General features: G+C 45.5%; 1 protein-coding gene across 3 annotated transcripts in view; it reads left to right on the top strand.

Annotated features, from left to right (window-relative positions):
• LOC144767942 (cell adhesion molecule CEACAM16-like) overlaps positions 1-27,559 on the top strand; it is a 240,727-nt gene that overhangs the window by 44,576 nt on the left and 168,592 nt on the right. For all 3 annotated transcript variants that reach the window (XM_078651285.1, XM_078651287.1, XM_078651286.1), the window contains exon 2: positions 5,284-5,634. In XM_078651285.1, the coding sequence (XP_078507411.1) occupies positions 5,284-5,634 (351 nt within the window). The remainder of the gene's footprint in view (positions 1-5,283; positions 5,635-27,559) is intronic.

Here is a 27,559-nt window from a genome sequence, read left to right as displayed (position 1 = left end):
CAGCGGCTGGGCGCCCTCGCCTTCTCCCGGACGCTGCCTGGTGTGGACGGGTCTTTGTTCTCCGGGTGCGGCCGCCATCGCACGTAACAACAGCGGCCGCTGTACTTGGCACCGGACCAGCCGACGGAGTGCAGTGGCTGCATTCCATGTTTCCCATCTCACCGCTCTGCCCCTTTATGCGAAGGGGATACATTGGCGGCGATTGCGACAATGTTACTCCGCCCGGGCTCCTGTAAGCCTTTGTGCGCCTCTGATCTCGTTAGGTGATGCAGAGGGAGCCATTTTGAAGTCGGAGCTATTGGAGCTCGTTTTTCATGGTCCCGGGCTATAGTTGGTGACATGGCTGCTACAGTCGCCGCGCTTACGCCTGCTTGGTGTGACATGGGCGGTGATTCCCTCGTCCCCCCGGACCGATGGTGTTCTTCAGTGTGCCGGCGTGGTGCACAGCGTGGGGATGGTACCATGGACGGCCAGTCTTGTGGGCTGCTCCAGGTTTCCGAGGCCCGTGTGTGTAGCTCTGTTGCATCCTTCCCTCCTGAGGCGCCAGTGCAGATTATGGACATTCTGAGTGCCCTGGATGATCTTCATACTGCTTTGTGTACCACGGCCTGTGACCTAGGGCGCAGTCTGGATGCTGTTCTCTCTATTGTGCCCTTGCCTGCCCACGCACATTTGCGACTGTGGCTCTGGGCCTCATCCTGTACCCGACTCCTGTGGACTGCCCGCCCAGATGTGCACGGAGGTGCCGGTGGTCTGCGCTCTCGATGCCCCCTCGATGCGGACCGCGACGGGGGGTCCGCGGTCTGATGTCGGGGTGCTTGCTCAGTGTGTGGGGCCTCGTCCACGGACGCCATCTTTGGACACTCCATTCTTGGTGCTCAGAGGCGCTTCCTATGCTCTTCTGCGGCTGCTGGTGCCGTCCGGGCCGGGCGGGCTGTTCCGATTTGATGTCAACCTTTCTATCGCTGGTGCACGCAAGACATTGTTTTGGACAGACTTTATTGGATTGTGCTCTAATTTACTGGGATCGCACGGTTTGTTTGTTCCGCTCACGATGACTCTGGCGCTGCTGGACCACGTCGACGCTTTGGATCGCAGGGGACAGGGCTGAACTTTCCCTCTCAATTACCGTGATGCCGTAAAACTGTTGGGACTTGAGATGGTGAACGGTACTGTCAAGCTGGACTTGTCGTAATGCCGGGCGGCGGGGGGTGGGGTGGGGGTGTCTCCTCCTATGCTTATACTGTTGTTGCTCGTGCCGCTGGGGTGTTGATTGATAGCCGGGATGTTATGCATTCCGTTTGTGTTGATGATGGGGTCTAGGGTTGGGCGGCCTGAGTATTGAATTCCGAGAGTGGGTTCGTTTCTCTCCTCCTCCATTCTTTTATATAAATTTCCCTACTGTGGGGCAGTTCCGGGGCGACAGGCACGCTGTTAGTGGGTTTGGCCTAGCCATTACAGGGGTGCAGGGTGGTGGGTGTGGGGGGGGGTTTGTTATTTTAGTTTGTTTTGTTCTATGGTCCCTATCGCTCTTTTCCGGCTTTGGGAGGGTTCTTTCCTCTTAGTGGGGTAGGCTGTTTCGGGTCCTTACAACCTTTGTTTTCTTATGTTTCAACGGATCTTTGCTTCCTGTCCCTGGGATGGGCTTTCTGTGTTTACGCTTCCCACTGTTATTGTGTGAATTGCTGCTTATTGCTCCTGTATAGTTGTTGCATGTATAGCCCACCACTATTTGTATATGGGGTACGCCCCTCTTGCCGCGTTTCTTTTGGGTCTCTAAATGTGCGGTGTCTACTCCTTCCTGTGGCAGCCCCCTCGCTCCCTTTTGCTTTAAAAATGTAAAACCTCCTCTCCTGAGTTGCGCGCCCCACCGTCGTTTTTGGCGCCCTTTTCAATATCCTGATTGTATATTGATATGTGGTTCTCTATTATTCTCGTCTATTTTTGCGGCCGGCCATGATGGTTGTGGGCCTGCGCATGTATCTCCTGTTTTTTGTCTCAATAAAGGTTTTCAAAAAAAAAAAAAAAAAAAATGGTAGTTTTAGCTTAGTTCAGTTCAGTTCTTAAGATGCAACACTTTGCGTCAATGTACCTTACGATGCGTTGCGCTTCCACAACAAGTAATGTTGGAGCGATGGAAATGCGGCAAAGTTCTGGTGCAAAGAAATGAAGATGTGAAAATCTTCCAGATGCGGCACGCTTCTCAGATGATGCGAGAAGTCTCGGCTCGATGCGTCAACTGCAGCGGTGACACCCTTGTTCAGCGATGCGACGGCAACAGCTTCAGCTGCGACACTCTTCTGTGACGTTAGCGAGAAGCTTCTGCATGATGCGACAACTACAGTGGTGACATCCTTGTTCAGAAATGTGACAGCAGCAGCTCCGACGGCGGCGCTTTTCTCCCTGGGGATGCGAGGCGCTTTCCTCGATGCGGTGCAATGCGACAGCAGCGACACCCTTGTTCAGAGATGTGATGGCAGCCACAGCGACACGCTTCTTCCTCGTTGCGAGACACTTCTCTCGATGCGGTGAAATATGACAGCTCCAGCGGCGACACCCTTGTTTAGAGATGCAACGAGAGCAGCAGCGACGGCGACACGCTTCTTCCTCGTTGGGTCGCGCTTCCAGCTCCTTGCGACACGCAGTCCCTCAGAAGGCCCAAAACAGTAGCAGGCACTTCCAAAGAACTCTGGGGAGCTGGGGGTTTAAGTATGTTGTCCCTTAGACTTCAGCAGGAGGCAAGCTCTTTTCCAAGCCCTTGGAGATCCTTCACAAGTTGAAAGTAAAGCACACAAAGTACTTTCTCCTCTCTTTGGCAGTCAGGCAACCACTGCAGGCCAATCCCCTAAGCAGCACTTCAGCTTAGGAATAGACTCTCCTCAGTTTCTTCATGTTCCTCTCCTCAGCAGAGGTTTCTTCTTGTAGTCCAAAAGTGATCTACTTTCTTGGGATTAGGGTCACAATATTTATACCCCAAAATTATTTGTTCTCTGAGGAGAGAGGGGCCTTTGCCTAGTCCAAACCAGTTCTGGAGCACTCTGTTTACCAGACTCCTTCTTTCCTTTCACAGTGCAGGGCAGAAACATCAAACGCCCCACCGGAGGCGGAGCCAGCATTGTGGAAGGCAAGCACAGCCCTGGAGCACTTTGTTGACAGGATTCCTTTTCTTCTTTCACTGTGCAGGGCAGAGACATCAGCCGCACTCCAGGAGGTGGAGCCAGCATTGTGGAAAGCAGGCACAGCCCTATTCAAGGTTCAGGTGCAACTCCTCCCACCCATCTAGATATAGATCTCTCTATTCACCCCTGGTCAGACCCATTCTGTCGCCTGGAATCCCCCAGCCCTGTCACTCACATACTCCAGACAAGGAATACACAACCTAGCAGAGGCAGGCTTGAAAGGTTAGGCAAGAAAATACCTACTTTCTAAAAGTGGTATTTTCAAACACAGAATGTTAAAACCAACTTCACTAAAAGATGTGTTTTATCATTCTGAGTCCAGACAAACTTAACTCGAATTTCCACCATGTTCTCTGAGTCAGCTAGGATTATAAGAATGTAATAATCTAACTGCCCATTCTGGCCTATGGAGAACAGATAGCCTTGCAATAGTGAAAAAGGAAAATGGCTGTAATTCACTATTAGGACATGCCACACACACCAGGGCTTGTCCGACCTTATGCTTACAATGCACCCTGCCCTTGGGCCTACCATTGGGGTGTCTGATATGAAGAAGAGGGAAGTGGGTGCACTTGCCCAGTCAGCATGACAGTACCAGACTGCACGCAGGCTCTGCAATGGCAACCCTTAGAAACATTTTACAAGGCTGCTTCTGTGGGTGGCACAAACAGTCCTGCAAGCCCACTTGCAGCATTTGGATTTACAAGCCCTGGGCACTCCTGGTGCACTGTACTAGGGTCTGAAAAGTAAACCAAAAAGTCAATCATGGAATCACCAATTAATATATTCATTTACAGTAGGGAGCACTTGTACTGTGACACTGAACAGCAGTGGCACAGTGCCCAAAGCATCTAACACCAGCAAAAACACGAGGCAACAGCAAAAAATGGAAGGGAGACCCACGCCAATGGTGCCAGTTCTAACAGTCCCCTATTGTCAGCTTTGTGAGCACGAGCTTACAATAAGGCAAGGTCGCTGAAGACAGATATTTTCTTTGAAATGCTCTAAACTCGAGTGAAAGAAGGATGCATTCATTGCAAAGTTCACATGGTTCATCCAGAAGAGCTAGAAGCGCTGTAGCGCAAAACGATGAAACCACCTTACAAAATGTGTTGAGGGCGATCTGAGATCCACAGCAGCCATCGAGCTCCTGCCTTATCACAACCATTGTAACCGCTCCCGTTTTAGCATGAATCTTCAATTGTAACAGTGTTCACTAAACTTAAAGGGTCCGATTCACAAAGCTCAACTGAGACAAAAGTCTCTTTGATAGTCACCAAGGGCATTTATAAGTAGTAAAGTTAGACTTTCGTAACCCATTCAGACACCCTACAAGGGCAGGTCCTGGCTCATTCGAAGGGCTAGATAAATCTGGTAATTTACTTTTTTGGGGACCGTAATCATCCTTCCTCTTTTTATTCATGTTAAATAGACATCAGCAGCATAGAACCTAGAAGTTAGTAGCTGGAGAATAGCCATGTCTTCAATTTACATCTGAACTGAGATTCTGATTCGATCAATCGAAGGCTTAAAGGAAGGGAGTTCCACAGTTTTGACGTGACCTCCGCAAACGCTCTACCTCCTTTTCTGGCTCGACGGAAGCGAGGGGGGAGCAGAAGACGGAGATGGTTGGATCTAAGAGCACGAGATTAGTGGACTAACTTCAACCTACGTCTGAGATACCCTGGACCCTTCCCATTCAAGGCCCTGAAAGTAAGAACCAATATATCCCTAGCTGTAGTAGGACTCTGTTTTACCGTCTTACTACTACATATGTTTAAAAGAATTTCGAGGTATTCTGGGTTTGACTGACACTACTGCTCAGTACCTGAATCCTAATCCTGCGGTACTAACTTCTAAATACTCAGGGCTGTCCCTAAATTGCCTCTCCCCTGCCCCTCACTCCCCAGAACGGTAGTGACTCTTACTCCCATCTTCTCTCCTCTTCTACTATAATGCGCCCCCTCTGCCTCAATTGGGGTCACTCAAAAAACAGGCTCCTCTCCATTGATAGAAAAGGCAAGAGTAACTTCTATGGTTGAGTATTTTTACAAGTATAAAAGACTGCTTTTAAACCCTGTTTTTGTACCCTTCTTTCTTTCAGTCTGTCTCGGTGTCTGGATCCAGCAGGGCTCAGCCCAGGAGGTTTCTTTTGAAGTGGTTGATGCCATATTGGGAGATGTGGTCACCCTCCCTGCCCCGGCCGTTGCCGATGTATTTTCGTATGCCTGGTACAGAGGGGCATTAGTGGTCAATTTAAAGAGCATCTGCACTTACTTTATTTCACCACCAAAAGAGGTCACTGGCGACGAATACACGGGTCGGGAGACTTGTCAACCAGTCGGATCTTTGCAGATCAGGGGCCTGCTGGCGAACTACAGCGGAAATTACACCATACATGTGCAACCGATGCGTCAAAATCCAGTACAAGGCATCAGACTGCTGAGGGTCAAAGGTGAGTGCTTGACCTCTGCCCTGGGAGGATTCTATATCACTTTTTACCTTTCTTTATTCAGGCACTGTCTGTAACATATGGGCAGCTCACGGTCCATTTTATCATTGAGATGCTACATGACCCTCTCACGTGACGTCATTCTGAGCATGGGTGACATCAGTTCTGAAGTAGGTTTAACTTCCGGTGCCATGAAACGCATTTCAAGGTGCACATATATTTATACAACACAGTTCAATGTTTATTTATATGTTAAGAAGGTTATAGGACCTCAATCCCGATGAAAACCTCATAAACGTCTAGTCCCAAACAAGACCTTTAACCGCATCGTGTCAGGGGTGTGTAACAGAACGTGTAGCACACATGTACAGGAATGATGAAAGAGTTACACAATTAGCTTCCTGGAGGTGTATTCCATTAGCTCCCTGAACCCACTGCATCCACGCATACATCCTGGAGAGAAACCAAAGCTTTGGAGGTGGAGTTGGGGGTATTTGTGGCTACCCTGCTGGCTTTATGCTGGGCAGAATGTATTTGCACTGCGCACAGGTTTGAAAACACTGAACAAGAGACGCAGACAAATCTATGTGGCAGAATTTCAGTGTAGTTGAGTGCTAATCATTATTTTATCTGATTGCTTGGTATTTTCATCCCAAGATAGGTAAACGTAATTAGGAATAATTATAAAATCTGGCATCTGTCCCCTTTCAACTACAAACTGAAACCAACAAATACAACAAGAAAACACAATGAAAGAATGTTAATTCCGTCTTCGTAAATGAGTTGTAAAGCAAATATAGACCGGATAGTAGTTTTCAAAATAAAAAGTGTTGGGACGGGAAAACTCTGTATGGTAAGAGATGCGTTCCCCTGCCCAGAGTGACCCATATGTACTGAAGTGTGGATCCCTAAAGCGAATTTTTTTAATATAGGCAAACATGGATCATGCATGTGCGCAATGACATAGGCCTGTCTCAAGGATTGTGGTCTTGTTGGACTGAGAAAAGCGCCCAAAGTGCTACCCTAGTGGTAGTGGAAAACCTCTGCCTTCACCAAGAGTTAAGTATCTGAAAGAGACACGTTAGTGATAGATTCCTTACCTTAGAATATCCCCAGGCGTCAGACTGGATCCGGATTTTTTTTGCGTAGCAGTACCCATTCGCGTCGGTAGGCGTCATGTTGACGTCGTCGGAATACTTAGACGCTGCCTCCGCGTGCTGACGTCAGTTCTTCTTTTCTGTGCGCCAGCTAGCGCACAGAAAAGAAGCGCAGATCTGGAAAAAGTTGTACCCTAGTTTTTTTTTTACTAACCTTTTGAGATCCTTTTTGATCTATTTGCGAAGTCTATTCGACTATTCAGTGCCGGTAGGGATACCCGGGTTCAAGCCCTGCGCCGACTGCAACCGACTGATGTCGGTTACCAACCCCCATTCGCGGTGTCTTCACTGTCTGGGCCCAGCCCACGACGACAAGTCCTGCTCTGACTGCCGGGCCCTGACGTCTAAGGCTAGACGGGAGCGGTCCCATAAGCGACTCGAGCTTCGGCAGTCCGCGCCGCTCGAGGTCCCGGTCCGAAAGGAGGTCCAGGGACCGGTCGCGGGGCCGGAGCCACCACAGTTCCGGGAGTCGTCATCGGTCTTCGGGCTCGCAGTCCTCAGGTAAGAGGCACAAGAAGGCGAAGAGACATCAAGTCAAGTCAAGTCAATAACCTTTATTCGGATATTTGGTTATCCATAAAAGTACACACATAATCACATACATGGTCAAGATAAAAATCACATTAAAAGTAAGATAAAAACGTTGTTATGTTTCCCATTTCATTAAAAATAGCAGTAGTACTTGCATGACAATGTGCAAAAGTGAATTATTTTCCAAATCATCACCAACTTTCAAGTATATTTCTATAGCAGCATCAAATAAAGTGCACATGTGCAGAAATCACCTTCAAGATAGCAGCAGTATATACATAGTACACAATTTCTCAAACATCAGCTGAAGAAGCAGTTTACTAGGACAATTGGCAGCATTGTCTAAGGTTCTAGTTTTGTAAAGTGCGTACTTCCTATTTAGAAGACTGTTAAAATAAAGTGCAAAATACAAGGTTTCCCATGGAGCATCAAAGTGAGCAGATACTATAGCTCATATAATTTACAAATAGCAGCATGAAGTAAAGTGTGACTGTGCAAAGTGCAAATATACAACACCTCTAAATACATATAATACGTCTTAGCCCAACAGACATTAATTCATAGAAGAGCGAGAACGAATAACCATTTTTAAAAAGGTGCACACATGGTATATAATGCCATCATCTTTGAGCTGGAGAACTATTTTATAGGCCACTTTAAAATCCTTTATACCTTTGGCTCTGAAGAATGATATCAACAAGGGCTTACTATATTTTTGATAGAAGGAACAAAAGAACAAAAAGTGCACCATAGTTTGTCTTCCTGAATTCTGACATGGACAGGTCAAGTTCTCAATATTAGGTCGGTAGCCTATAGGGAAACACAATAAGTATTTTATAGATCCTGCTCTTAATCGAAAAAGAAGTCTACGTTCCCAATATATAATATCTTCCAGGAGATAACCAGCTGATAAACACGAGATGGATTCAGTATCGCCTTCCATTTGGATGTACTGTTTCACAGAGGTTTTGACGGATTCTTGTTTATATCTAATCTCCCCATAATGTTTATATAAGATGTTACGAATCGTCTTCCCATCAATCCCATCTAATTCAACAGGACTATCAAAAATATACTCGAGGTTGACTGCTGCCAGGCTCGCCCGTACTTGGGCCAGCCAGGGAATTCTAATGCCCTGGTCGCATTTTAAGCAGTGAGCCAGGATTTCCCTGGTCAAGGAGGCTTCAGGATTTTTCCAGACCTTTATCCAGAACAAAGCAGGACGAGCTCTTATATAGTCCTCCAAATAAAACAGTTTTAATTCAGTGTGGCTTACATAAATAGGCGATGATATTGGTATTCCCAAGAGCCTTCTGCAAAATCTATTTTCCTCAGCCTGTGCATTTTTTAAATTTGTATATCCCCATATTTCAGCTCCGTAAGTCATAATTGGTACGCATTGTGTCCTATAAATTGTTAATAATGACAGTACCACCTCTAATCTTTTTGGCTTGGGAAGGGTCAATACTGAGTTTATAGCTTTGATGAACTTGGACCGTCCATAAGCCAAATGTGGAGTCCTTGAGCCGCTATCTGAGAATTGTATGCCCAGGTAGGGAAACGTGCGAGTGCATAACAGGGAGTCTTGGTCCAAAGTGATCCTATTGATGTGCCGTTTATTAGGGCCACAGCACATTAAAATGATTTTTTTAAATGAGTGCAATGGTCAAGACTTTGCATAAAATCTACAAAACCCCTAACTAAAATCATCAAAGCATTTGGTGTGCGACCCATTAAAACAGCACCATCTGCATAGAGTAAGGCGGGGAGTTTAGTGCCATTTATTATTGGGACGTCTGGAGTTTGATTAGACAAAACATTGTGGAGTTCATTAATATATAAAATAAATAAGAGGGGCAAGAACGCACCCTTGTCTAACACCTCTACCGACCGTTATGTCTCCTGACACTGCCCCATCCATGCTAATCCTTACTCTAGCTTTTAAATCTCTATGAAGATAGGCTAAAAAGTATACCAAATTATTGTCCAGACCATTATCCTTGATCTGTTGACAAAATCAAAGGCGGACGAGAGGTCTATAAATGCCAAGTAAAGTGGACTGTGTCGAGCAATGGTATACTCTCCTATTATTAAATTAAGGTTCAGACACTGTTCCACTGTGCCTAGGTGGATCTGAAACCCCAACTGGCATTTATTCAAAATGTTTCCATCCTCTGCCCATGCCCTGATCTTATTAAATAGGACTCTCCCTAATTTTTTGAGGGTGGTATCAATTAATGAAATGGGCCTATAGCAACTAGGGTCGGATCTAGATCCTTTTTTAAAAATCGTAATAATTACAGAGGTTGACCATGTACTGGGGATTTTAGTTGTAGTTAAATTATTAAAAACATTTAATTACAAAGGAGCCCAGAACTCCGGCTCTAATTTTATAAGGTCTATGGGTAGCCCGTCCGGGCCTGGGGCTTTGTTACCCGCACTCTGGAATATTGCCTCCTCTACCTCACTTAGAGATATTGTAATATCAATGGGAGGCAGGTTTTCCAGGGAATTGTCACAATATAGTGGGGGAGCATATATCTTTGAGAAATGGGCGACCCATGCTTCGCTAGAGATGTTACAGTCGAGAGGGGTAGAAGGATTCCCAAGAGTTCTCAGAGATTTGGTGGCAGACCAAAAAATATTTGTGTTGTTAATTTTGGCAGCACAGGCCAGATTGTCCCAGTGTTCCTTCAAGACTGTGTCGCGCCAGGTTCTTAATTCCCTTTTATAATTAGATCCTAATTCACAGATAAGGGTAAGATCTCTAGGTTGGGCCGACAAAGCTGTTCTCAGTTCCCTATTGGCTCTGGAACAGATGTTGTCGAACCATTTAGGATCAGATTTATGTGCACCCACTGGTCTAGAGATCACATTTTTAATGCTCGCGCATAATTCAGTGAAGGCATAAACTGCCTCAGGATTAGGGTCTGCCAAAACAAGACAAGTCTCACATAGAGAGGGATATGTCCTCGTGAAGATCTCCCTAAAATCCAAGCCTCTCCATTTAACTCTCAAGGTGTCAGTTGAGAGATGTAAATTACCTGCACCCAGTTCTTTCCTAAAGTCAGAGCGCTGTGCAACCTTTAACAGGACAATTATAGGGTTATGATCTCCAAAGGTGGACGGCTTTACCTCTGCCCCAAGAAGATAGTCTTGTAAAGAGGGGCAGATAAAGACATAGTCGATGATGGATGCTCGTCCTAAACCTCTATACGTGGGCAGTGGATTATTGGTGATGTTAATAGGGGGACATCCATCACCTTTAAGAGGCTTGAATTTACTAAATGATCTAATAAATCATATCCTCTCCTGCATGGGTTGTGTGTGATTGGCTGGGGGGAGTTCCCATTAAGTCCTTTTCCTATCTTGGCGTTGAAATAACCCCCCAGACAAATCCCCGCCAATTTATACTTTCCCAATAAGTTGTCTCGATCCTGAATAAAATTAAAAAGTTCTACGAAGTTAGGATTGGGTATAGTTCAAAAATCATATTATAAAAATTAATAAAACAAATTGAAGCACCCCGTGTGTAGATTAGGACTTGAAAATTAATATTCCCAGTGGGGATTAATTTAGCTCTGCCACCTGAGGCAATGCTGACCCATATTGATAAGCCCCCCGATGGTCTACCATATGTAGGATTGGGGGGAATAATATTAAAACATTCGTACCCTTCAAGATATAATTCTTTGGTGGCCCAGGTCTCTTGAAGCAAAAGGATATCAAATGTTTTTATCATATCTACCCATTTATTTATTTATTTATTTATTTATCCAATTTCTTAAGCGCACTACCACCTAACAGGCATCTTGGCAATCCACTCTTTTTAGCTTTGATGTTAAGCCTGCCACATTCCAGCTCAGAACCCTCAGTGTGAAATCAGAATTATCAATTTGGTAGGAGTGAGGCACCCCAGGGCTATCACGAACAATCTCATCAGTATCCCTGCGCACCACCAGACTATTAAAGGGAGTTATGTGTGAGGGTCAATTAAGGGTATCTAGGTCAGAGATAGCAGAGTATTGATTATTACACTGAGGGAAGGGACTGAAGAGTGGGTGTTGTGTCGAAGGACGTTTATAAAAAGACTCTAGGGGTAGGGCACAAATATTAGTTGAAAAAAGACTGTAAGTTTCTTTAACTGCAAGTATGGATCCAACAGTCCTTGGGCGTGAAAAATTGATGACAATACAATCCCCTTTAATAGTTTTTGTTGTGGGTCCCATCCACCCCACGGACCATTAAAATTTCACGCATATCGGACCTCCTGTACCTTTTATGTTTGGCCATCCAGTCCACACATTTATTTCTTAGTTGTACCCATGACTCCGGTGTATTTTTCTCTAATGGGGGTACCCCTGCAAGGACTAACACGTATGGACAGGAAGCAGGTGGTAAATTCAGAATGTCCTTATTTGGTTCGGCTTGCCCCTTATGGCCGACTACAGCAGTACTAATGTTAGCTGTCACATTACTATGTACGACGTTTGAATTAACAAATTGGGATGTGCCAGGGCATGTAGGTTTATTGCGATTAGTAGCGGTTGGCACTGATTAGGGGGACTGGGGGTACAAGGGGAAGTGGTGGCGTTCCTGGCGAGGGATTTTCCTGGATATTTACACGGTTGATTGGATCATTGCTTTCCCTATGGGGCAATGAAGCTTTAAGGGTTAGGCTTTCCACGCGGTCTGAGAAGCCAGTTTCTGTAGACTTCGTCTGCTTGATGTTACATTGTGTGTCCTCATCAACTACAATGATTGGATTGATAGGATTACAACTTGGGTCACTGCTTGGGATTGGATCTGCAGTGGTTATATTGCCCCTGAACCACTTGTTTAATGTTGTGATTTGGGAATTCAAGCGTGGGGGCTGTCTTCGTTTGGGTTTAGGGCAAGGTGGTTTAGATGCCTTCCTCTTCTTTTTTGTCCCGGATATTTCTGGATCTGGCGAGGGGGGTGCATTTACTGTAGTCGGAGGGTCGGTCAGGTTTGGATCGGCCTCGACATTGTCGATATTGGTATCCAGAGCTACTCAGGATGTCTGTCGATCCCCCGATTCGTCTGCCTCTTCAGGAGGACCTTCTGTCGCAGCAGCTGTGGAAAAGTAAATTTTGCCATGTTATATGTGCCTACGTGTTCCCCATCTTATGTTATATGTGCATGATCAATATGCCTATGCATATGCATAGGGGAATACATATGCATATGTATTCCCCTATGATCGATTAAAGACGCAATTCCAGTTGTGTCCAACTCTAGTATGCCAGTTTCCAGTTCTCGTGAAAGCTACGAGTATTAGGCCTATGTAAACCTATGTTGCCACATTTCACAGTGTGCACGTTAATTCAGTAAAAGTCCCCGTTTTCTAGGCCTCAAAAGGGCCTGGACACCAGATTCAGCTCCTGTCTCCTGAAAACCTCTCCGAGGAGCGATACAGCCCCCACCTGTATCCCTGACCCTTCGCTTACTTCATGCCTCACAGTGCCCGGCTCGGCCTGGCTCCGCCTGCCAGTCTGCCAAGAGTATGTTATGCTTCTAGTTATCAGTCCAGCCCTCCTTCTCTGCATTCCTAAGCTACTGAATCGCATCAATAGTTTCTGTCATGGTCTAGCCTTTATGTCTCCATGTAAGAGAAATACTGTATTATATTCATAGAATATTCCTCGCACCCGCACTACATGTAGAATAATGCATGCACCAGTCTTAGAGTCTGTTAGCCTTTACCCTGATAACTTTTGGATTCTATCAACATGTTCTCTAAACACCAGATACTAGATATGCCTTAGGTACATGTCGCTCTGACTCCGCAGACTTTAGTCTCCTCTTCTAGCGTAGAAGTCATAGCCCCCAGTTCTCCTGGTAACACGTCATTGCCAGTTTGCGCGCACCACTAGGTCAGAGGTCCCAGCTCCTCAGGTAGCCCCCTCCATGTTTCCGCCCCATTTATGACACTTCTGTTACGTTTACACCACATGTCTATGTATACGCCCTGTACACGCCTCTTGTTACACCTACTTTCTGCCTTATCTTTCGCGACTGCTAATAATCACGCCCACTGCTACGCCTACTGTATTGAATGTAATGCAATTGTTTTAGTATATATATGTTATGCACTGTTATTAAAGTTAGCTTTTTGCCCGTTCCTGCCCCCGGCAGCTGCCATCCTATTCTCGCACAGGCTGTCCTGTTCCTGTCCCTTATGCTTTATTAAAACCTGCAAACTCCAGCTACCTCGAATCTTGACTCTTATTTATTGAGCTACCCGTTTATTGATTATTCTGAAAAATAGAACCAGTATTTAATTATTTATTTACCACATAATGGCGCCCGAATAGGGACTTGCCCTTTCCCCACGCGCCGGCGAAGCCACGCAAGCCCCCTGACCCTCTGCAGCCGTGACGGAACCATACCGTGCACGTGCAGATATTTCTGCTTCAAGTATCCCTCAGGCCCACGGAGGAGACGGAGGTTGCGGTCCAGCATCCAGACGAGGCGGTGGAGGAACGCGGCGAGTCCCGACCAGAGCCCAAGCCGAGAGTTCAAGGTCCGAGGTATCCGGAGGCCCACCCGTAACTGAAGTCCGAAGTTCGTAGTCCGTCGTCGTAGCAGTCCAGTCCAGTCCGAGGCCTTCCGTTCTTGCTGCCCGGTGAGTACCGTTGCTGGGGTAGTATCTAGACAGGGTCAATTAATTTGTCTCTGGTCCGTGGGTTTGGGTACGCAAATCCAACACGAAGTGTCCACCTAGGTGGATGCGGGTCCTGACGTGTCTCTTTATGGGACCGGTATGTTTCGTACTGTTTCAGCAGTGCATCTAGTAATTCTAGTAAGTTCTGTTCTCGAGAAATTCATGTGTTTCTGTTCTCAGTATTCCAGGTAATATTCTGTCCGAACTGTTATCTTAATGTCATTCAATGTGTTTTCAATGTCGTGGTATGAATGATTTGTTTTTCAGTCATTATTGTGTTTATCGTGTATTGTATTGTGTCTAGATTCCAGACTAAATCATGCCTCTGTTCTCTAAGTTACGTCAGTTAAAAACCAGAAAAGGGCTGCTCGAGGAAGCAGTCCCTGTCCCGCCTAGGGACAGTCCAGGTCATTTTATGTATCATAAGCATGGCTTAAGTGCCATAATATATCTAGATTTATGGTCTGATTATACCAGACATCTCGAAGAGAAATATAGATGGCCTGTATCAGGCACATGGGATGCCGAGTGCATCATGCGAGTAGAAGAAGCATTATGGAAAAAGAAAGCCAGACAGTCACAGAAAGATGCCATCGAGTTATGGCGCAAAGAATCCCATAAAAGAACCGAAAAAGAATTCAGAAAAGCAGAATTAAGTAGAGAATCCTCAGAAAGAGCCCAAGAAAGGGAATTGATCGAAATAGGTGAACGAGTTAAAGCCGAACAGTCAGACAGACAGAGAAATGCCCTTATTAAGGGTATGTACCCTCTTCTTGCCGAGGGCTTGCCAAAAGCAACCCCAGAGGCATCTAGTAATTTTCCGCCATCACTAGTTCCGACTAAGCTACGTCATAAACCGACCGCAGCTGATATTTTTCTCTCGTCCTATCTGGACGACACGGTCCCAGAATATGCAAATCCTGTTCCGCCAGCTCCTGTAAATAATGTGATTCCTGTTCCTCCAGCCACCGCAGCACCTGTTACGGCACCCCCGGTCCAGCCTACAGTACAAGTACCCGCTACATCAGTCACTCTCCCAGCCCGTACAGTACCCACCGACGATTCCAGTTTAGGAGCCGCGGGGGGAGGTTCTCCTCGTACCCCGCCTCAACACAGACGTATGACGCTACATGAGCTAGCGTTACAGCGTACACCCAAATTTCAGTCAGTTGCAGATATCAAGCGAGCACTTACCGAATGCCGTTATGATCCAGTCCCAGGCGATGATGACATGGTCTTGTATTCATTGCGTATAAGACGGGTGACCGAGTATTTGGACACCCTACCGAATATGAAAGGTTATTTAGACAGAATATATCATTTCATCCGTACAGGAAGAGATCCAGAAAGTATTGGCGACACCATGGTCCAAAGAAAAGTCGAGATTCAGCTCATGATTTTAAAGTTTTTAATTAATTGTTTAATAAGAGAACAAGATTATCCAGGAAAAGATTCAGAAGAAATGAAAGTCCTGACCAGGTGGAGTGACCATATAGCCGAGGGAAGACACAAGACACTAGGTAGTATAGAGAGTATGTACAAGAAAATCCGTAAAGAAATAATAAAGTTACACGAGAAACGAGAAGCAACACAAGCAACCGAGAAAGAAAATGACTCTTCTACTGAAGAGGTAGACGACGAGAATCCTTCCAGAATAGCGTATGTAGGTAGAACTAGACTTCCCGACCGACATTCACGCCTAGATTACAAGAAAGTTTTTCCCTCTCCAGCAGCAGAACAGTGTTCTCTAGAACAAGTATTCCAAGCTACCGATAAAATTCTGAAATCACGAATAGGTTATAGTGAACTTAGTACTATGCATGAACAAGAACTAGCCCGATCAGCAGTCCGATGGGCTACTGATTCTACCACTTTTCCAAATGAAATAGTGGCACAATTGTTTCTGAAACTGCCCCCAGCCGAGCAGCGACTGGTGGGTATGTATATGATCCAGCACCTCATCACTCTGTATGAGGGTCAACATTCCGATCCAGGTCCGTTACATGATTTATTAAACGAGTTACTACAGTATAGATGGAAAGGTCTAGGTACCGATTTAATTAGTGTCATTCTAGAACAGCGCCACAAATATAGAACGTTCCTGAATCCGCATTTTGTTCATGTCTCACCCCCAGACAGTAAATCATTCTACATAGATAGACAGCATCCGTTACGAGAAGTACACCCAATTAGGACAACGGGTGGTGATCTAGAACGAGTATTTGTTTACACCCCTATCACAAAGATGGAACTCTTAGAGATGAAGAAATTAATTCCCTGTCACGATAAAGATCCAGCAGGGTTCCACCGTGAATTAAAAGACATGCTCCGTATGGGAGAATACACGTATCCAGATATCATTAAAATGTTAAAGGTCCTGTTGCCTGCGGGCATATATGAAAAACTCAAAGAAAAAGAATGGGAGGTGGGAGAGAAAAAGATTGATTGGACAGCTCTAGAAGCTGAAGATAATACACGTGTACCAGGTACCGGTCTAGGAGATAAATGTAAAGAATTGCCCGAACTGTTAATACAAGTTTTGCCAAGATTACTAGCCACGAAAAAGGAAGACTGGGATGCAATCTCAGCCTGTAAACAGAAACAAGACGAAGATACTAGTGATTTTTATTCTAGATTCGAAAAATGTTTTATTATCAACAGTGGTCTGAAGACGAGTAGCGAGTCATACCCTCATCTTTTTGTTACTAAACTAGTCGAGAATTCAAGTCCACAAGTTAAAAACCGAGTCCTGAAAGTCGAAAGTACCTGGCAAGCTAATACTCCGTCCCAAATGTTACAGATGCTCCAGTACCACCAGAACAGAATCAGGGAAGAGCAAGATCATGAAAGGAGACGTATAAAAGACACGAAAATGAAAGTATTAGTTGCACAATCTATTCCACAAGACAGTCAGAAGAGGGGTCCGAATCAAGCCAGTCATCCTGCAGTTCCTGTTAAAGGGACCTGCAATTATTGTAAACAGCCAGGTCATTTTATAAAACACAACATAGCTACTGGTAAGACTAAAGAAAGACCACGTCCGCCTAGACAAGAACAAGTTTCACAGACTTCCCAGTTACCACAGAATGCACAACAGACAATTACAGTACCGCAGCCTATAGCTGCCACACAGCATGTTACACAGCAGATGTACCAGTATGCACAGTCCGAGTATCCAGAGTACCAGCAGTATTCATGAAACAGCCTAGAGAGGGAGGTAGGCTTGCCTCTCATCGAGATACCTGTAGATCAAGAGGGTCCCTATGTACACAGTCAAGTATTAGGGAGAGACAGAAAGTTTCTGATTGATACAGGGGCAAGTAGGACTACAATCAGTCATGACGAGGTTCCAGGGGCTCCGCTCTCAGGCTCAAGAAATGTTTCCCTTGGATTTTCAGGAAAGCCAATTGTTAACGAAATTTCGAAACCAGTTTCTCTAGAAGTAGGTCCATTGTCCCGAACTACTGATTTGTTACTCTCGAAGTCATGTCCAGAAAATTTGTTAGGCATCAAGACGTTAAAAGAATTAGGGGCAGTAATTTGCTGCTCCCCAGAAGGGGTCCGATTGTTTTTACGCGACTTTAAAGGTCATTATGTATTACGAGATTTTGATCCAAGATTATTGAATGTCCCGCAGCATTTATGGGGGGGCGCAAGGTCCAACTGATGTAGGATGTATGCAGATCACACCCCATCGTGTGACTCTGAAACAAGGTATAGTTTTGCCACGAATCCGACAGTATAGATTGCCACCTGAGGCTGTAGCAGCCTTATCCAAAATTATTGACGAGCTCATTGCTCAAGGAGTGGTTGTAGAAACTGACTCCAATGTATGTAATTCTCCTATCATTCCAGTCATGAAACGTACTGATCCAAATGCACCTCCAGTTTATCGATTAGTGATTGACCTTCGAGAACTTAATAAATGTATCATACCTCAGTACCCAGTAGTCCCAGATATTTCATCCCTATTGACAGCCATTGATTCTGAAGCCACGTTCTTCACTGTTATAGACCTCAAGAACGCATTTTTCAGTGTTCCCATTCATCCAGACAGCCAGTACCTTTTCGGATTTTGTTTAAATGGAAGGAGCTATAAATTTACACGAGCTCCTCAAGGTTTCACAGAAAGTCCTAGTATTTACAGTCAAGCACTTAAGAGACAACTAGACAATATTCACATGCCAACTGACACTGCCCTGCTCCAGTATGTCGATGATCTACTGATCACAGCCCGTTCTGAACGTGACTGCGAGCGAGCGTCACTTACAGTTCTGTATTTCCTGGCCGAGATGGGGCACAAGGTGTCCCCTTCGAAGCTCCAATTCTGTGTCCAGCAAGTGGTCTACTTAGGACACTTACTATCCAAGAGGGGTAGGCAGTTGACACCTGACCGTATCGAGTTAATAGCGAGTCTTCCTCAGCCCAAGACCCAGAAAGAGGTACGAGCTTTTATTGGCCTCACTTCTTATTGCAGACAATGGATTCCTCAGTATGCATTTCTAGCCAAGCCATTGATACAGTTAACGACACAGGAGGCAGCCGTATCGACTGTCCTCCCTTGGACATCCGAACATACACTTGTTTTTAACGAATTAAAGAAAGCCTTATGCCAAGCACCTGTTCTAGCTACACCGAACTACAGTAAGCTTTTTACACTTTTTGTTACTGAACGCGATGGTACTGCATTATCTGTTCTCACACAAGATCAAGCAGGACAATACAAGCCCTGTGCTTATTTTTCGAGCACATTAGATCCAGTAGCCCAGGCTCTGCCTGCGTGCCTCAAGTCAGTTGCAGCCACAGCACTAGCTATCAGACAAAGTGATTCCATAGTATTAGGACACTCCCTGACAGTACAAGTTCCACACTCCGTGGAAGTTCTTTTAAACCGAACACAGACTCAGCACTTGACTATTGCACGTTTAACAGGTTATGAATTGACACTGTTCCAGCCACACATAGAAATCAGACGCTGCAACGTTTTAAATCCTGCTACACTGTTACCGTCAGTTACTTCAAATCCTGCCACACATGACTGTGTGGAAGTAGTTAACACTATGACAAAGCCAAGACAAGACCTGACAGATATTGCATTACCTGATCCCGACCTGACACTTTATGTGGATGGTTCATGTATGAGAACAAGCACAGGAGAACTAGTAGCCGCGTATGCAGTGACTACTGACACTGAAGTTATAGAGACACACCGTATTGACACCCTGTCCGCTTAAGCAGCAGAGCTAGTCGCTCTGACCCAAGCCTGCATGCGTGCCAAGAACCTGAAAGTAAACATATACACAGATTCACGTTATGCATTCGGAGTCGTACACGACTTCGGAGTGCTCTGGCAAGAAAGAGGTTTTATGACTTCTCATGGAACCAAGATTCAGCATGGTCTCCTCATTCAAGCTCTGTTAGATGCAATACATTTACCGACAGCTATCGCTATTATGAAGTGCAAAGCACATACGAAAGTCACTGACATTATTTCCCAAGGTAATGATCTAGCAGACCGAACAGCCAAGCTCACAGCTCACACTCCAGACATTCCAGTTAACACAACACTGACACACACTCCAGATCAGACTACTTGTATGACAGTTAAGGACCCTACACAAGATGTCATAGACATACAGTCACATGCTACTCCCGATGAAATCAAGAAATGGTCCGAACAAGGAGGGGTCCAGACTGATCAAGGATGGGTGACGAAGGGAAAAGCCACATGGTTTCTCCCCGACTCTATGGTTCAAGTCATTATTAACACCGCACATAGTCCTGCACATTTAGGAGAAAAAGCTATGTTAGACAGTATCCAGAACATTTGGTTCAACAAGCATTTACGAGCTGCAGCCAAGCAGAAAGTCCGTACCTGTATGATATGTTGTCAGTTCAATCCAGGTAAAAGTGTCCCGGTGGAACAAGGGGGATTCCAACCTCCTGACCACCCTTTTGAAGTCCTCCAGATGGATTACATTCAGATGGAGCGATGTCGAGGTTTCAAGTATGTCCTCGTAGTTGTATGCGCTTTGTCCAGATGGACAGAGGCATATCCAGTCCCAGATTACACAGCCGCGACCACTGCTAAGCAGTTGGTTCGTGAATTCTTTCCCCGCTATGGACTCCCTAGGGTCGTGTATTCAGATAACGGCCAGCCATTCTCATCAGAACTTATGAAACATGTGTCCCTTCTGTTAGGGTACCAGTGGAAGTTCCATTGTGTGCGCCATCCTGAAGCAGCAGGTCTCGTAGAGAGACATAACCAGACATTAAAAATCCGCATTGCCAAAGTTTGTAAAGAGAAAGGTGTAGACTGGCTCGTAGCTCTGCCAGTTGCCCTATTTTATATGCGCATGGTTGCACATTCCAGATCAGGTCTATCCCCGTATGAGGTCGTATTCGGCCGCCCCCCAAACATGTGGGGTACACCTAGACCCCGAAGTATTACAGATGTTTCCAGTAATATGCTGACAGATTACCTAGCTTCCTTGATGTCTGCCCTACACTCTTGTCGTTCACAGGTTGCCGCCGCATTTCCAGACAATACCGAGGTGAAACCGCATGAAATCGTTCCAGGAAACCTCGTATTGGTCCGCAATTTTGATCGTTCAAGTCCGCTGGAGCCCCGCTGGAGGGAGCCACGTCTAGTCTTACTTACCACAAGGACCGCGGCCAAGTTGGAGGGCCGCAAAGGCTGGGTCCATATGTCCCACATCAAGAAATTCCATGGATTGCGTATAAAAACATTTGCCAAGAACATTTCTAAGGACTGCCTAAAAATTCACTCTGAATTCAAGCCTCCCCTGTTAGAGGAAACTCCGCAGCAGGAGTATAAAAAGAAACTCAGGTCTAGTAAAATAAGTCAGCCAGTTTAATTGTCTAAGTCCCTCTCGGGTGAAACGGTTAGACAGGTTTCTGACATGTATGAGATAGACCCCCATAGTGAGAGAGTTAGTCAAAACTCTATCAGATGTATCATTATTCTATGTTTTCTTATGTTTTTGAGTTTAATGGTTACCTGCACAAGCTATGCATTACATTTATGTTTTCCAATTTCTCATGTAAATAAGTACTCTAATACTACAGTAGAGCACACATTTAGTGATCTGCCTCCTCACGAGCTATCCTATCGTCTTGCTATGCGAAATAACACGTTTATTAGAATGTTACACTATTCACACCAGACCAGCAATGCCACTAATTGTTGGGTGTGTGGTCGACTCCCCCCTTTTCAGACACCGAAGGGAGTTCTGCCACTTTTTCCTTATCCATTTTCACATAATGGTTCGTGTGGAGCATGGTCCACTTTAACGTCATCTTCAACTGACATGTCCCTTCTGAATAGTACATGTTTCCCAGACAAGCAAGGTCTCCCCCATAGAACCGGGTTAGATCTAGAAAATGAAGTGTATGATTTAGGTAATTATTCTTCGAATTTCATGGTCCTGAATGTTCAGTCCGATACTACTCCAGATCTACCTGCTATTTCAGTACTACCAGTCAAAGGCGAATTATGTGTCAGAAAGAATGGTTCCGCACATGTAGGACATAGTGATTGTACTACTATTGTCAAGTATAGTGACAGTGGGAAATCTATTTTCAAAGCCTCACGTCATTCATATTTTGTTTGTGGTCAGACCGCATATGTTCGTCTGCCCCTCGATTGGGATGGAACATGTTATATTGCCTTCCTACTGCCACCAGTTTTTCTAGCCCCATCTGATTATCACAGAAATACACATCTAGTACACATTAGACATAGAAGGGAGATCGAGTCCCCAATTGTCGATCAAACTGAAACTGCTCTAGAACAATATACAGACTTCAATAGAGGTTTCTTCTTCTTTATAGGACCTATCCAGAATAGTAAGTTAATACGTAGGTTAACCAGAACCCTTGAAGCAGTAGTGAATGAGACTACTTCTGCTCTAGGTAACTTAACCGAAGAGCAATCTGCTATGAGATTTGTCGTGCTCCAAAATCGTCTCGTTCTTGACGTCATACTGGCCGATAGAGGAGGAGCATGTAGGGTCATCGGATCTAGTTGCTGCATTTTCATTCCTAATAACGCGCCGTCTGTTTATTCAGCTATAACCAGACTTCATAAAATTGCCCATCAGTTACACCAGAATCCAGGCACCTGGACATGGTCCGGTTGGCTCTGGAGTATAATTTCTGCCTGGGGATGGAAAGTATTGTCATTCCTAGGTATAGCAGTAATGATCATCTTCAGTTGCTTCCTCTGTTTACAATGTGGCCCTGCGATTTGCGGCATTTGTGCTACCTCTTGTATTCCTAGTCCTAAGTCCCGTTCCAAGCCAATTCGAGACAAGCAAATGATACTGTATGAAATGATAGATGGTATCATGAATATTGATGTTTCCTGATGGAAACGTAGGGCACAAGGAGGGAATGTGGAAAAGTAAATTTTGCCATGTTATATGTGCCTACGTGTTCCCCATCTTATGTTATATGTGCATGATCAATATGCATATGTATTCCCCTATGATCGATTAAAGACGCAATTCCAGTTGTGTCCAACTCTAGTATGCCAGTTTCCAGTTCTCGTGAAAGCTACGAGTATTAGGCCTATGTAAACCTATGTTGCCACATTTCACAGTGTGCACGTTAATTCAGTAAAAGTCCCCGTTTTCTAGGCCTCAAAAGGGCCTGGACACCAGATTCAGCTCCTGTCTCCTGAAAACCTCTCCGAGGAGCGATACAGCCCCCACCTGTATCCCTGACCCTTCGCTTACTTCATGCCTCACAGTGCCCGGCTCGGCCTGGCTCCGCCTGCCAGTCTGCCAAGAGTATGTTATGCTTCTAGTTATCAGTCCAGCCCTCCTTCTCTGCATTCCTAAGCTACTGAATCGCATCAATAGTTTCTGTCATGGTCTAGCCTTTATGTCTCCATGTAAGAGAAATACTGTATTATATTCATAGAATATTCCTCGCACCCGCACTACATGTAGAATAATGCATGCACCAGTCTTAGAGTCTGTTAGCCTTTACCCTGATAACTTTTGGATTCTATCAACATGTTCTCTAAACACCAGATACTAGATATGCCTTAGGTACATGTCGCTCTGACTCCGCAGACTTTAGTCTCCTCTTCTAGCGTAGAAGTCATAGCCCCCAGTTCTCCTGGTAACACGTCATTGCCAGTTTGCGCGCACCACTAGGTCAGAGGTCCCAGCTCCTCAGGTAGCCCCCTCCATGTTTCCGCCCCATTTATGACACTTCTGTTACGTTTACACCACATGTCTATGTATACGCCCTGTACACGCGTCTTGTTACACCTACTTTCTGCCTTATCTTTCGCGACTGCTAATAATCACGCCCACTGCTACGCCTACTGTATTGAATGTAATGCAATTGTTTTAGTATATATATGTTATGCACTGTTATTAAAGTTAGCTTTTTGCCCGTTCCTGCCCCCGGCAGCTGCCATCCTATTCTCGCACAGGCTGTCCTGTTCCTGTCCCTTATGCTTTATTAAAACCTGCAAACTCCAGCTACCTCGAATCTTGACTCTTATTTATTGAGCTACCCGTTTATTGATTATTCTGAAAAATAGAACCGGTATTTAATTATTTATTTACCACACAGCAGGGGACGGTCCTCCACCCGAACCTGTCCTGTCTCCACCTCCAAGCTTGGAGATTGAGCGGCGACAGTTGAGGCCATTTGACTTGCCTCCTGAAGTCAGTGATGTCATTCTAGCAGCCAGGCGTCCCTCCACAAAGTCGGTATACGCCTGCAGGTGGAACAGATTTGTGGAATGGTGCACAGCAAAGGCTGTGGATCCTCTCTCTGCACCCCTTTCTGAGGTTCTCCTCTTCCTTCTTTCTCTTGCCCAGCAGGGCTCTGCTCTGGGCACTATCAAGGACTACCTTTCTGCCCTTTCCGCCTTCTTAAGGCTACCTGATCAGCCATCTTTGTTCAAGTCCCCAATTGTAAATAGGTTTTTGAAGGGCATCACACACATGTTCCCTCCTGTTCCTTTTGTGATGCCCCAGTGGGACTTGAACCTTGTACTCACTTATCTGATGTGCGCTCCCTTTGAGCCACTTCCGTCTTCTTAGAAAAACCAAAGGTGGTGATGGACGGAGCATTGACAACACAAACACTCACCGCCAGTCAACTGATCTGGGTTTAATCCATCACCGTTCTTTAGCTCACTCCGCCACCCCAGTTCAGACATGGCCGTATGCAAATCAGTCTGACCCTGTGCCTCATGGGAACAGTCCAGCCCGAACTGCCAAGCCACGTCTTCCCTGGACCGGAATCAAGCTTCCCAGGACCGGTTTCTGGCATTACAGCTCATCTTCAGCCGGGCTTGCTTGACTCCAGTGGCAAAGTAAGCAAGGGACTCACGTCTGAGCATACCCTGCCAACTTAGGGCGAACAAAGAAAAACCAAAGGTGGTGATGGACGGAGTGTTAACAATACAAACACTCACCCCCAGTCAACTCTCCGTCTTCTTACCCTTAAGACTGCTTTCCTGGTTGCCATCACCTCTGCCAGGAGGGTGAGTGAGCTCCAGGCTCTTTCTTCCAAACCACCTTTCCTTTCTGTTCATTCGGACAAGGTTGTGTTGAGGACAAGACCCTCTTTCCTAGCCCAAGATAGTCACAGCCTTCAACATCGGGCAGTCCATCACCTTGCCCACCTTCTTTCCGCCTCCGCATCCCTCGAAAGAGGAAGAGAGGCTCCACCGTCTGGACCCAAAACGTGCGCTCTCATTCTATCTGGATCGCACACGCCAGTTCCGGGTGGATGACCAACTCTTTGTTGGTTACGTGGGCGCTAAGATGGGATGGGCGGTGCACAAACGGAACATCTCTCGGTGGATCGTGTTGTGCATCCAGGCATGCTACTCCTTGGCTAAAAAGGAACCTCCTGTTGGGCTGAGGGCCCATTCCACTCGGGCCAAGGCGACTACTACTGCCCTGGGCCCTGGGCCGGGGACATTTGTCAGGCAGCTACGTGGGCCTCGTTGCACACGTTCGCAAGACACTACTGCCTGGACAGCCAAGTCTGGAGGGATGGCTTCTTTGGCCGTTCCGTCCTCCAGGACTTTCTGGTGTGATTATTGGTTTGCAGACCCACCACCGGGGTTGGTATTGCTGGGGTATCTATTCTAAGGTAAGGAATCTATCACTAACGTGTCTCTTTCAGATGCACAAGTTACTACTTGTGTAACGATATATCTGTAAGAGACATTAGTTAGTGATAGATTCCTTACCGACCCACCCATCCTCCCCGTTCTGAGAACCGATATCTAGGGTTAAGGTCATCCCCTTTCAGGGCCCTAGTTTCATGTCACCAGTGTTGGTTTTTATAATGGCTCTGCGTTTCTGGCGCGGAAAAGCTGTGTATAAGAACTGACGTCAGCACACGGAGGCGGCGTGTAAGTACTCCGACGACGTCATCACGACGGACGCGGAGCCACGGACGACGCCTACCAACGCGCATGGGTACTGCTACGCAAATAATTTCCGGGTCCAGTCTGACTCCAGGGGATATTCTAAGGTGGCCCAGTGGAATTTATGTGATGCTCAGGTGATTTACATAATTTGCACACGTTCACGTTACGTGAATTACTTGTAATTTCGGAAATGATGCAGGTAATTATTTGCAGTGGGGACTGGTTCACGGAGAAGTTATCTTGTGGAAGACCAGTTCGAGAAGAAACAATCAAAATGGAGAAGGCCCCTTGCTGGGATCCCAAGTACAAGAACTTGAGTTATGCCCTCGTGTGTAATCTTCACCTGAGATAGACCCCCAAAGGGAATTATTTTAAATCTGGTTTATAATGTCACATAATATTCCTAAATTCTATATATTTTTTCCTAAAAAAACTGTAATTCCGTGCACCTTTAATGAAGTGCACTGATTGTGTGACAACAGATTCAGTGGCAGTAAAGATGCTGTCCTTGCCTGGACTATAGCAGTGCTGGGTATGCACAGAGGCTGCTTTGCTGCAGAGGGTGAAGAGCATGGGATGTATGGGAACTCACTGGCAGGTTCATGGAAGCCAGTGGCAGCTGAGCTTTTCTTTCTAGAGCTTCTTCTGGAGTTCTTGAGGCAATGAAGTGTTTGATGCATTACAGCCTGTGTCACCTTTAGGAGGATTCAACATTTGCGGCAGAACAGTCTTTGGAACAAGTGCGTGCGGGGATCGCGGTATTTTTGATGTAGTCATAGTATTCTTAAAATATTCATGCACAGCCCCCTGCAATGAGGTTTATCCATTTCTCCCGTCCATATCTAGAACATACCAGTATACCAATGCTCTGCTTCTTTACGGTGTAAGAGTTACTGCAATCCCTGTGGTTCTGTAAAACATAGTTATAATCAACCAATGGAGACCATTCTGTCGACCGCAGACCAATAAAGGCCAGAAGTTGGTGGTAAATAATGAAAACCTTTGAAAAAGCATTTTTTTTTCTTTTTCCAACAGTGCCATGTTGCAGACATACATGCCCTTAGGGCATATATGTCTGCAACATGTGCACCCATACACAATTGAGGGGTGCAACAGGGTGTCAAAGTGACACCCTGCCACCCTTCAATGTTTCCCCCTTTTACCAAATCGGTATTTACCAATTCGATAATTGACATTCATTCCTATGGGCCTCCAGGCCCATAGGAATGAATGGCAATTACCGAATCTGTAAATACCAATTCGGTAATTACCGAAACTTACCGATTCGGTAATTTTTACAGAAAAATTACCTACATCCCATTTACCTGTTCTTAAATACCGAATCGGTATGATTCGGTATTTAAGAGTAGGTAAACTGGGATTACCTACATCTGGCCCTTAGTCTCTTTTGAAGATTTTAAAGAGAAGTTTGGGATAGACGGGAGAGGCTTCTTTAAATATCTTCAAATAAGGGACTTTTTATTTAAGAAGGGTGGCAGACCAATCAGTTTTTCTAGAAATACAATAGTTGAAAAATTGGTAAAGAATAAGGACCTTTCCATTCGGGTTGTCTATAATCTTTTCAACTTCCTGATGAAGGATGATATGGAACTATGGGCATCAAAATGGAAGAGAATTGACATATCGGAATATACATTCCAGCAGTCATTTAAAATGGCACAGAACATTCTAATCCCGGCTCGGCTACAAGCACAATATTATAAGACCTGCTTCTCATTTTATTACACTCCACATAAGATAGCCAAATGGGGGAGTGGGAAGGGGATATATTGCCCTTGGTGCGCTATATTTTAGGCAGATCTTCTTCATATATTTTCTCCCTGTAGTATACTTTCAAAGGTATCAAAGGTTTCAAGATATCATCAAATTTTTTAAGGAAGCCTTGGGAATAGAATGCTCACCTTCACCAAGCCTATCCGTGCTCGGGGTGGGGGAAAAGAACTGGGCAATGAAGGTCAAGAGTTGGTGTTTATTGGGATGGCGATGTTTCGATTGTGTGTTGCCTCTGCTTGGTTGGATCCCATCCCCTGGGATTTCAACAGTGGCTCTCCCGATTTCTGGCTACGTACAAGCTAGAAAAAGCTGCTTATGCAAGAA

The sequence above is a fragment of the Lissotriton helveticus genome, chromosome 7 (genome assembly GCF_964261635.1).
Source record: "Lissotriton helveticus chromosome 7, aLisHel1.1, whole genome shotgun sequence".
NCBI lineage: Eukaryota > Metazoa > Chordata > Amphibia > Caudata > Salamandridae > Lissotriton > Lissotriton helveticus.
The sequence above is the reverse complement of the archived record's forward strand: the minus strand, read 5'-3'. Positions and strand labels throughout refer to the sequence as shown.